This window comes from Lycium ferocissimum, chromosome 2 (genome assembly GCF_029784015.1).
Source record: "Lycium ferocissimum isolate CSIRO_LF1 chromosome 2, AGI_CSIRO_Lferr_CH_V1, whole genome shotgun sequence".
Lineage (NCBI taxonomy): Eukaryota > Viridiplantae > Streptophyta > Magnoliopsida > Solanales > Solanaceae > Lycium > Lycium ferocissimum.
The window spans coordinates 42114368-42126595 of NC_081343.1; the positions used below are offsets into that span (position 1 = coordinate 42114368).

Below are 12228 nucleotides of genomic sequence, written 5' to 3' on the forward strand. Positions count from 1 at the left end.
ATATGAGATTGCATGTATACGTCAAGTTGAAGAACAATGATCCCGAATTTAAAAAATTTCCACCATGTATAACGACATGGCATTCTCTTGAGATACATGTTTACGCCTTATTCTTAAAATAAATGTTGACACTGAATCTAGATGAAAACCCTATATTGGACTTAATATTCTGATGTTCATGGTATACATAAATTTTGGTACAGTATAAGGTATAAAAAATTTGGATTTTAAATAAATGATAATGAATCCAAAATTTTTAAAAGTCAAAATGTGTCCAATCCATAATCCAAAAATATACATATTAATAAAGATAATGATATACTTTGTATGTACACTAGCATAACATATCTCAAATAAATGGTGTTATACATACTGATATACATTAATATGTATACACATTATTTCAGGTATACGATAGACCAGCATGTATACTAATTTTATGTATACATATTATTCCAGTTATACATACTATTAATATATCCGATACTTTTTCAAAACTGTTGTATATTCATTAGTGCGAAAATATGATATACATATGATAGAATATCATTTTTAATTAAAGAACTTTAAGAAAATGGAATTAAAGAATGGAAACAATAGAGGAGAGAGACATGACTTTGAGAGATTTTACGAGAATAAATGAAAGGTGAATAATTATAGGAGAGAGAATGAGATTGGAATTGTGAGACCCAACTTAGGAGGAAAGTCCCACATCGGCAAAATACAAGAGAGGTGTTGGCTATATAAATAAACATGCTTTACACTATAGTGACACGTTTTAAAGTTGTGCGGGCCTAAACGACAATATCGAACAATATCGTTACAGAGCAACCTTGTGTCCTTACGATGGTGGGTCACGAACCACTCAGACTTGTATCAAGAGGGACAAACCCCGGTCATTTGCACGATTTCCCTTCAAGAGGGGGTCTTTAATTAGGGAGAAAAAGTTCTTTTCGCCTAAAATCAGAGGTTTGAGTTCGAACCTGACGCGTTTCAATCACCCAAAAAACAAAAAAGCATACCAGAAGAAAATTAAGCTCCTTATTCGACAGAATGGTATATTGAGCTATTTTAAAAGAGCTGATCTATGGGGTACAAATTTTAATGACCCGAAACGTGTGACATAGTCAATCATATCATGGCTAGTTTACAAGTAATTGCACGATTTCACTTCAAATGGATTGGTCTTTAAGTTTTGTCTTAAGGGAATAGGCTTTAATTTTTATCTTCGAAAATCAAACTTATATTTTAGGGGCATAAATTCTAAGCTTGTGATTTAAATTTAATATTTGATGATGGATAACTTATGCTTCCTAAAACACAAGTTCGATTTTGAAGGATGAAAAACTAAAGACGAACTCATTTGAAGGACAAAAATTAAGGATCAGAGCCTTTGAGGGACATTCCGCACAAAAAAAAGTTAGCCCTGTGTCAAGTCCAAAACCGGAAGAAGCCTAATTGCATAAGATAGGCCCAAATGTTGGAGGAATGTATAGTAATATCTGGCGCCACTTGTTTCCCCCCAAAAGAAAATGGACATTTCTACGGTTATACAGCGTCTCTCTTTCTTTCACCGAAATTATGGATCTTTAGACACAACAAGCAAACAACAATTTCTAAAATAAGTAGTTCAAAAGCCTTCATTTTTGCAAGTTCTTGTGGTCTTTGGATTTTGATTATTTATCCTCACTTATCTCTTCTTTTCAATCCCATATATAATCTTGTAATCTGATTTTGAATCTTCTCACACACTCACAAACTCTACTAATCTGCATATGCCCTACACCGTGTATATATGTAGTCTTCTTATAGATGCGCTTTCTATTACCACCAGCGTTTTGCGCCGATCGCGGTATGTTATCCATATATCCTCTTTGGTTTAATTTTCTCTTAAATATTTGAGGTGAATCTCGTGTTTTGCTAGAGCAAGTTCTTGAATTTCTCTTAACAAGAAACTTTGGGTGCTTTTGTTTAGTCTGCATTTGAGAGTTTAGGGTTTTAGGGTGTTCTCTTTGTGGATGTAGCCTAGGTGGGGGAGATCTTTTGTAAATCCTGTTTAGGTGATTGGTGACTATTTTGAGTGGACTCCATGGCCTCGAATCAAGAGGAAGGATTCTTAGCTGGGATCGAGTTTGATAGGAAGTGTTTCGTGGAGAGATGCTTAAATGATAATGTGGATGGATTCAGTGATGAAAAAGAGGAGCTTTATGCTCATGAAGGTGGGAATGCTGATAACGGTTTTGATGATATCACTGATTTGTTGCCTTCGGATCCCTTTAATATGGAAATTAGTACCAAAGGCAAAGGTGTCGCGGCTAGCACAAGTTGGTTAGAGGTTTTTGAGAAGGATTCTGGGTTTAAGGCAGACGAGCCTGAGGTTTCAGGGGTGGGCGGTGAGTTGTTTGGGGAACTTGATTTTCTCATGGCTGGCACAATGAGAATTCATCAGGATCGGGGTTTCCAGTTGATTGATGGAAATCGTGAGCTGTTCAGGATGAATTTCAAAGAGGGATTGGACAGTGGCCATGGCAAGATAAATTGTGCTGTGGTTGGAGGTGGTCCTTCAGATGCGCTGTTGCTGGCCCTTGGTTATTTAAGTTTAAGGGATCTTCTTGCAGTTGAAAGCGTATGCAAACTTTTACGTGATGCTGTTCAAGGAGATCCACTTTTATGGAAAAGTATTCACATAGATCCATTTATTTTTAAGATCACAGATAGTACTCTTATAAAGTTGACAAATAGGGCTCAAGGCCATCTCCATACTCTCAGTCTCTATAACTGCTCAAAGATCACAAATGTTGGTTTAATACATGTACTTGAGAGGAATCCCAGCCTGATGAAGGTCAGTTATTCTCTTGTGTTGCTTGCTTAGCTAAATTTTGTCATTGTGTCTTGATGGTTTTGCCCAATCTTGTGTCTAATCAGATATAATATGTAGTATTGACAGTAAAGTTGGCGTGATTTGCAAGTTTCATTTTAGAAGTAAGAGTAACACGTGCATGTCTTTGTGCTTTTATCATAGTTGTGTCGTTACTATGTTTGTCACTCACCTTATTGGTCTGATATAATTATTCTAGAATCCTTAATTTTTGCTAATAGGAGGATTCATACCGTGAAAAGCAAGTTTGTAGAGTGGTTGTAGAACCAACAATATTACATGGAGGTGAATATTTGCCTCGTAGTCCTAACTTTTCCACAAGATCAGTGTCATAGAAATGTGGATGTTAAACTAAATGTACGGTCATACAAGATAAGAATTGATCGCATCATATAGATTGGCAATTACCAAAATGGGATAAAAGAGAGGATTTCGGCTAAGATGGTTTGGTCATTTTCTTCTGAAGGTAAGTATCTAAGATAGTTCGGTCATGTTCAACGTGGATCTCTAATTGCACTGTTCTGTAGTTGTGGCATTATGGTGGGGAACCTAAACCTAAAATTACATAGAAACTAGTTAATTTCTCGCAGTCTTACATATATAAAATTCACAAAATGAATTTTCTTTGTAAATTTAGTCAAGATAAAGATAGTAATATTTGCGTAATACTACAAATTGAAACAAGCAAATACAATGTGAGACATTCATACGATTTGTTTTAAAAATAAATGTATAAGGAAAAACTAATATTAAAAAAAGGGGAAATAAATCCAGATAATACAATGCATGGGTATATGGAGTTTATAATAATAGGGTTCTCGAGGAACAATCCCTCATTTGGGAAGAGAAGTTAAATTCATTTGGAATATGTAACATAATTTCACCTCGTCTTCCCTCCTTGTTTAAATGGAGAGGATCCGGATCCGAGATCAAAATAGAAGTGCAGAGAAAAATGCACGTCAAACACTATGGTAACGTAATTTAAAAGAACACTTAAATGGAAATCACAAGATCTAATAAACAAACAATTATAGGGAAAATGAAAAAAGATTGATTGAAACCCTAAAACAAATGGATGATAAAATATCTAAAAACAAACAATTATAAGGGAAGGAAGAAGCTAAATAATTGTATTTAGAGTGTCGTATCCACCAGTCTTCCCAGAAGGAAATTTACTTTCCATTTCCAGCTTTATAATTAGATCTTCTATGGATGATTGGCCAAAGGTTTCTGATGGTTCTCCACACACTAACACCATAGGGACTGGTCACTATGTTTGTAGTCCAACTGTTTTCCCCTCCATACTTTTCTTTGATCACCTCTTTCCATTGGGGTCTCTCTTCTGATGCCATTCTCCAATTCCACTTGCTAAGCAAACTCTGGTTCTGAGCTTTAAGATTGCATATCCCTAGCCCTCCATCTTAGTGAATATTATGGTTGTTTCTATCCTAATCAACAACTTTTTCTATGAAACTATATAATATTCAAGGAAAAACTATAATATTTGATTCATAACTACAATATTCAATTCAAAAATGCAGTATTCGATCCAAAACTATAGTATTCAATTCAGAAATAAAGTTACAATATTCAATTAAAAAATACAGTATTCAATTTGAAAGTTCAGTATTCAATTAAAAAATACAATATTCACACCAAAACTACTGTATTCAAACAAAAACTACAGCCATATTTTTCTAGAGGTTCAGAACTCTCTTCTTATTTGCTGCTTTTCTTCTAGTTGTTCAATCAAGCACCAACTCTTCATTTCGAACAATGAATTTAGAAACCCTAACTTGTAAACCACCCATTTTCATACAAAACCCTAAATTTTACCTTAGCATCCATGTAGACGTCTCTTCAACCCGCCTCCGAACTTGTCGGGTTACTCCAAGGCCTTGCCGGCATTGACAAACGGAGACAATGTCCTCTAGTTAATGCAAGACTTGAAGTAAATAATGCTTATATGGTGATTAACAGAACTTGTTGAAGTGAAAGCAATCACTAGCATCTAAGATTAGTTCTTCATAAATTTCTTTCTTATTTCTCTCTCTCCCAATCCCTCCAAAATCAATTTGTAGAAGCATTGGAAGGTCGCTCAAACAGGAGTAGAAACGGATAATGTGTGAATTGTGGATTCAAGCAACTCATAGAAAAGATATGATGGGTAGCCGATATCACACATCTGTAAAGAGGAACGAAATGAGTTCTCGGAGATGAGATGCACTTGATTTGGAAGAGAGAGACTTTTACGAGTAAAAATGGGTAATGTATTTATCAGAATACTTAAAAAGGGAGAATGACTAGCAACTGTTTAGGTAATACAAGATGAAATTAATATACTTAAAAATGGATAAAGAAAATTAGTTTTAGATTTCCTGTGAAGTATAAACAGTAAATGGGTAAGTTGTGTTAGTAAGTTTTTTCTTAGGGCATACCGTGTAAAATTCTCAATAATAAATTGGTCTCATTATCTAAGTTGATTCCTTTATGTTGAGAGATGGCATTAACAATTTCATCAATACAACTTTAAGAAAGTAACAGACTCTAACAGAAAGGAAAGATCTTATGTCTAACCGGTTTTGGTAATGTTATACTAAAGTGTCTGCCATTCACCTCCTTTTAACCTCTTGCAAAGTTCATCTACTCCTTAAATTTCTCACTATAAAACTCTCCACTTGTGTCTAGTTTTCAATTTGGTTCTATTAATTTCTTCTTTTTGTTTTTGCATTTAATAGAATTTGATTCTATAATTTTTTTCAGGCACTTCTTACTTGTGTAGTTTCTGATATCATGTTTGCCTGTGTTCATGCAGAATGTCCCAGGATGTCTGAGACTCACCATAGATGGTATTCTCTCTAACTTAAAAGTCTTGAAGGCTGCTGGAAAAACCAGACTTAAATATTTAGGGATTTCTGGATTGTTTGGTGTGACAAACCAGCACATCGAAGAGATCAAGCTCTTAACAGGTGCAGATAATAGCAAGCTGCCAACTGCTCATAAACCGCAGTTTTTTAGTGGTGACCAGTTGCGGGTCACTTCTGATGATGACCGTGCGGTGGACATTGAAGTTTGCCCGAAATGCCAGCAGCTTAAACTAGTTTATGATTGCCCTCAAGAGAGTTGCCAAAAGAAGCAATCTGCCACTCAGTTGTGTAGGGCTTGTACTACATGCATTGCACGTTGTTTCGATTGTGGATGTTGCTTAAATAATTGTGACTACAAGGAGCTGTCGTCTTTCGAGTTGATTTGTTTAGATTGCTTGAGAAAACTCAGGGGTTGCCAAGAGGAGCAGAAAATGACCAATTTAAAAAAAACCACTGTTGTTCACAATGGGAAGAGTTACCAATTCTTCCTCTATGGCTTTGATGCATAGCGTTTGTTGCTTTTTTTGGCTGTGGAAAAGCTTTGGGATCTCATAGTGTTTTTGAGCATTAGATGTAAAATGGAAGTCCGTTTTTTTTTCTCCTGAAGAAATTGGAATCTTATTATTGTCGAACTGGAAGGAAACATGGCAGACAAGAATCTGATGAGGGTTCTGATAGCCTTATGTTGTATTATATGCTGTGTCATCATTTTGTTGAGTAACGAAGGAGAGTAATGTAATTCGAGCTGAACTCCCGTATGGAGGCTTTTGTTGCTTCATATATAGCCTTATGTTTTATGCATGTTGTGTCATGTTTTTGTTGAGTAACAAAGGAGAATAATGTTATTCAAGATCTTACTACACCGAACTTCTTGGGAGGAAGAAGTTGAAGGTGGATTAAATGTGTCTGATGATATGTGGACAGACTAAGTCCACGGTGTTAATCATCAACAGCTGCGGGGTTGCAAATATCAAGGCCTACTTGTTTGTGGTGGAGTTGGAGAAGAATGTACCAGTGTTGGTTGGCATTGAGACGAAGATTAAGTTAGAGACATTGTTAAACAGGAAAGCTCAAACAGGCATTTTCAGTGCATGTGGTTCTGGTTGGGACATTGTTGGTTGGCGTATGCTAAATCTATGATCAGCTTCCGCTTTGGAGTACAGATTTTCTGTATGACTCAATGACTACCTGAATATTGTGATAATTCCCTAGAACAAGAATTGAGACGTTCTTTATTAACAAATAATTAGGGGCATCCATATTATTTGGTTGCCGGAATGTTTATCATTTTTTTGATAATCATGATTGCCAGAATGATTATAAAATGATGGCGAAGAAAAATATTTGACCTCAACTACAAATACAGGATTACATGTTACAAATAACTGATCTGTTTATCTCTCTTAACTTAATGTCACTATTATGGTGAGAGGTTAGGCTGGACCTCTACCAGTGTATTAGAAACTTTTTTTTGGTGCGGATTGCCCTTCATACGTACTTTGTCTTTAATTTTTACCTCTATTTCTCATTTAATGAAAATTTGTGAGCCAAAGTATCCTTATTCGCTGGTCTATGAAATCGGACATTCCGTGTTCGATACCCAGTAGAGGCGATGGATTCGTCATTTTCTTACAAAAAAAAAAAAAAAAATCACAAAACATAAGTTTAGAGAATCCTTGCCTTGTGCGGCGTTAAGTTGTGTAGTAACTAATTCGCTCGGCACTACACAACTTATGCCGGAAAATGTATTTCCTACAGAAATTATGCCGGACAAGGCAAAGTTTTTATAAACTTATGCCTTAGCAAAATTAGATCATAGATAAAGGTAGACCGATTTTTCTTTTTTTGTTTTTTCGATGTCAGGGATATTTTCGGCCAGACAAAAATTAAAAACCAACTATTTGAGGGGTAAATATCAAAGACCACTCCAAGAAAGGGGCATTCCTGCGAATGATAATTACAAGAGGGGTGGAGCAGTATTACAGCTCCTGTTAAGGTTGATATGAGCGTCATCAGGCAGAAAAATAACTGATTATTCTTGCTGTCCATTTGTACCATTGGCAGGAAGGACAGAAAGTTGTAGCTTTGAATCACCCATATTATTTCATATTTTGCAAATGATCTTTCAATATTTGAACTAGTGGTGAAATATTGTTTCAACAAGTGGTGCTGAAATATTAAACAACTGATTTGAGAAGTATTCCAAATGAAATATGATTTTCACTCACAAATCTTCAATTTTAACGATTTTTTTTTAAATAGATGTGCCTAGAAAGAAATCAACAACTCATCTAATAAGATTCTTCTTGTCAAATTGGTACACAACATTCTAAAGGATTTCCAGAAAGCATCGAGACGACTCTACTTTTAAAGCATACTGAAAAAGCTTTCGAAATGTGTTCTCTACACCCTTCGTCAGAATGGATGATGAAGGCTGAGGCAACTCTAATCTGGAAGAAAACATCCAATCCTGTCCTTTCTGCTAATAAGCAACTCACCAGGTGAACCTTACATTCCCTCACATAATCAACAAATAAAGAGGCAGGAGCAGATGCAGCCTCATACTGACCTCTAGAGGACGATTAAAGTGCTACAACCTAGAGGTCTTGAGATTGATGAAGCATCATCAAGTTCTAAAAGCAAGGTTAACATCTTTCTCAGGTGCTACTTAGAATAGAGAAAGTCAGACTCTTAACTTGCGAATGTTATAGTGCTGTGAAATAAGGACATTCTGATCGACCCGATTGGCTCTCGTTCTGGTTCGGCGAAAAGGTGAAAAGCAAACCTTTCCACCTCCCAGGGCAACAATAATAGTGAGAAGAGTGAACATTCTCCATCTAAACTTCAACTGCCAAATACCTATCTCCAGCAGTTAGAGATAAAAACATAGATGTACTCTGCAATCTCCACCAGCGAACAGAGAAAACAGCCAAGTGCATTGGACTATGTATCACAGACCAGTCTTTTAGAAAACATAATTTACCGCATATCAATATAAGATTTACTAAGGCTTCCTAGCAGCCAAGGTCCAAACATTGATGAGTAATAAATTGAGCCAATAGCACCTAAAATTTTAAATTGCTACTTGATTCCTCCTAATCAATAATGCAAACCTATCAAATTAGGCACACCAAACAGAGAGAATATTTATGAATTAAATAATGGACATTACTATTAAAAAAGATAGAAATGTGAATTAAATATTCTCTTGAATAAATTATTAAATTTGACCAATAGCCAATGAATTTACCCCATTTGGGTATTATAAACAATGTAGGATGTGGCCAAAAAATTATAATTTTAAATTCCTACATTGATTCCTCCTAATCAAAACCTTGCACTCTGTATATCAGTTCAACACCAAAAGGCCACTGCATATAAACCAGAGAGAATATTTGGTTGCTGGTTAAAAATGGACACTTACTATCAAAAATAACTAGTGGAGATAATGTGAATTTTTAGTTATTCTGTATAAAGGTAACTTATACATGATAAATTCGAGGGAATCAATGTAGTATATAGAAGATTCCCGATACATGAATAACTAAACAATTAGGATGAGGCCATAAAAATAACAATTTAAACTTTTTTCCGACATTTGTTGCTGATTTCGAATGGAAAAGGCTATAGAGTAAACATAATTCTGAAATTATGCATTCCAACACTAGTATAACACAACCAAAGACGCACAAAGCAAAAAAGGGAGCAAACAGCCAATGAAAGATTTAATCTTTTTTCAATATCTCATCCAATAAAAACCATGTAAGTAACCTGCAAACCACAATATTCTTTAACTCACCTAACTTTTCTCTATTTTTTCACGAAAAGCATACATGAGATAAGAAATCCAGTGTTTCACTAAGATTTCGAATAGCGGTCCCTCAAATTTCCTACACCTTTCCCTATACAATTCAACCCAATTATTATATACCCACAAAATGCTAACAGAAATAGCAGTAACAACAACAACAAAAACCCTACAACTAAACCCATCAAGGTATGACAGTATCACCAGCCCCACTAATATAACACGAAATCAACTTGTAAACAATATTGTTGCTGATACCTCTCACCAATGAATACAGGAAAACAGAGATGAAAGTAACATAATTCTGAAATTATGCATTCGAACATTAGAAGGAACACAAGATAACCAAAGACGCATTTGACAAAGCAAAAACGGGGAGCAAACAGCCAATGAAAGATTTAATCTTTTTTCAATATCTCATCCAATAAAAACCTTTTTTTTTTTTGTAAAGTAACAGTGCAAACACAGCATAAAGCAAAAAAGGAAGCAAAAAGACAATGAAAGATTTCTCTATTTTTTCAATATATCATCCAATCAAACAATACAAGCAATCTGTAAACCACAATATTCTTTAACTCACCTAACTTTCCTCTCAAGTTTCCTACTCCTTTCCCTATACAATTCAACCCAATTATTCGAAACCCACAAAATGCTAACAGAATAGCAGTAACAACAACAACAAAAACCCAAGAAACCCAAACCCATCCAGGTATAACATTATCAGCAGCCCCACTAATATAACACGAAATCAACTTGTAAACAATATAAGGTCCCGCAATACCTCTCACCAATGAATACAGAGCATAAAACAGAGATGAAAGCATACCATAATTCTGAAATTAAGCATTCGAACATTAGAAGGAGAGCATTGGCGTAACTGGCAAAGTTGTTGCCATTTGATCAGGAGGTCACGGGTTTGAGCCGTGGAAACAGCCTCTTGCAGAAATGCAAGGTAAAACGTACAATAGAGGTATTTGTGTCCGCCCTTCCCTTACCCCCCGCACTTGGAGCTTAGTGCACCGGCCAGTTTTTTTTTTTTTAAAGCATTCCAATAGTAGTATAACACAGCCAAATATGCATAAAGCAAAAAAGGAAGCAAAAAGACAATGAAAGATTGAATCTTTTTCAATATATCATCCAATCAAACAATACAAGTAATCTGTAAACCACAATATTCTTTAACTCACCTAACTTTCCTCTCAAATTTCCTACTCCTTTCTCTATACAATTCAACCCAATTATTAGAAACCCACAATATACTAACAGAAATAGCAGTAACAACAACAAAAACCCAAGAAACCCAAAGCCATCTAGGTATGACATTATCAGCAGCCCCACTAATATAACACGAAATCATCTTGTACACAAAATAGGGTCCAGCAATACCTCTCACCAACGAATAAAAAACATAAAACGGAGGTGAAAGCAAACCATAAACTCTCGCAGCAAACTCCACGTCAGCTTTCCTCGCATTCGCAAGCGTCCACGTGTTCTGCACAAAGCTAGTAACCTCAGCAAGAATCAAAAGCACAAGAATCGCGTACGCGCCATGGTACACCATGTACCGGCACGTGACGAACACGAATAACGTTGCCACGTGGTGTCCTATGAAGAGAACATCACTAGGGTAGAAAATGAGGTAGTGGGTCAAGTCCATTAAGAAATAAGCGATGCTGTAGTCGAGGACGAGGTTTTGGAAAGGGGTGTTGGGAGAGTGGAAGTCACGCGCGGGGTCGGCGAGTAGGGAAGTGATTGCGAGGAATACGGCGGGTGTGCCGTGGAAGAAGGAGATGATGCAACTGGAAGCTTCTGGACGGAGTTTAGGTTTCCATGAAGGGAAGATGAGGAAGTATGCAATGAGGTAAATGATGAGGAAAAAGATGAAGAAAGAAAGGAGATTGGGAATTGATGAAAAAAAAAGAATGAGAGCTTCCATCATGAATGAAAATCTAATTGATTGGGAAATCGAATTTAGGGTTTTATAGGAGAATTGGGAGATAAAAATTCGAGGTGGAGGAGGAAATAGGTGGGGAAGGGTGGAGTTTGGTGTGAATTTGGGGAAATTGCACTTTGCGAGAAGAAATAATGAGTCCAAAAAGTGCAACTTCCCTCGAGCCAATGGACCTCTAGTTCCGTCTTTTATGTCCGTTTGCTTTCGGGGTCGTTAGGTGTGCCTATTTTGTGCCCGTCTTTGATTTTTGTCATCTAAAATGGAATTTATGTCTAGAGAGTATAAATTAAGCATTATAATATTAGCAAGTTATGTTAATATTTTTTAAAAATTTATGTAAATTACGCATTATAATATCAGCAAGTTATGTTAATATTTTTAAAAAATTTATGTAAATTACGCATTATAATATTAGCAAGTTATGTTAATATTTTTTAAAAATTTATGGACATAAATTCGATTTTAAAAGACAAATTTTAAAACTAGTTCATTTGAACGGCAAAAAGTTAAAGACCAATCCAGGCAAACCGTGCAATTATGAATTATGCATGTATTAAATTCTGCATAAGTAATATCATATTTGATAGCATGTTAGGAGGTAAGTTATTCAAGTATAAAATTAATACAGTTTCTGATGGTAAAAACTTATCCGCACCGAGTATTTATATTAAATCAATACATGTATGTCATGTGTTTGGATTTAGAGTTCTTTTACTTAATCATG

At 35.6% G+C, this 12228-nt stretch overlaps 2 protein-coding genes across 2 annotated transcripts; one reads left to right on the forward strand and one right to left on the reverse strand.

Moving 5' to 3' along the window:
* The first annotated feature begins 2037 nt into the window (after positions 1 to 2037).
* LOC132038145 (F-box protein SKIP14-like) lies at positions 2038 to 7169 on the forward strand. Its single transcript, XM_059428868.1, has 2 exons — positions 2038 to 2857; positions 5694 to 7169. The coding sequence occupies exons 1-2, from the start codon at positions 2090 to 2092 to the stop codon at positions 6252 to 6254; spliced, it is 1329 nt and encodes a 442-aa protein (XP_059284851.1). The 5' UTR covers positions 2038 to 2089; the 3' UTR covers positions 6255 to 7169.
* Positions 7170 to 10655: 3486 nt separating this feature from the next.
* LOC132038151 (TLC domain-containing protein At5g14285) lies at positions 10656 to 11546 on the reverse strand. The gene has a single exon (XM_059428874.1). The coding sequence runs from the start codon at positions 11490 to 11492 to the stop codon at positions 10737 to 10739; it is 756 nt and encodes a 251-aa protein (XP_059284857.1). The 5' UTR covers positions 11493 to 11546; the 3' UTR covers positions 10656 to 10736.
* Between the last annotated feature and the right edge of the window lie 682 nt (positions 11547 to 12228).

What these genes read in the sequence shown, in the direction of transcription:
- LOC132038145 (XM_059428868.1), top strand. Translation starts at nt 2,090, where the DNA reads ATGGCCTCGAATCAAGAGGAAGGATTCTTAGCTGGGATCGAGTTTGAT. An exon ending in TGAAGGTCAGTTATTCTCTT is followed by an intron (nt 2,858 to 5,693) that starts GTGTTGCTTGCT and finishes GTGTTCATGCAG; the next exon opens with AATGTCCCAGGATGTCTGAG.
- LOC132038151 (XM_059428874.1), bottom strand. Translation starts at nt 11,492, where the DNA reads ATGATGGAAGCTCTCATTCTTTTTTTTTCATCAATTCCCAATCTCCTT.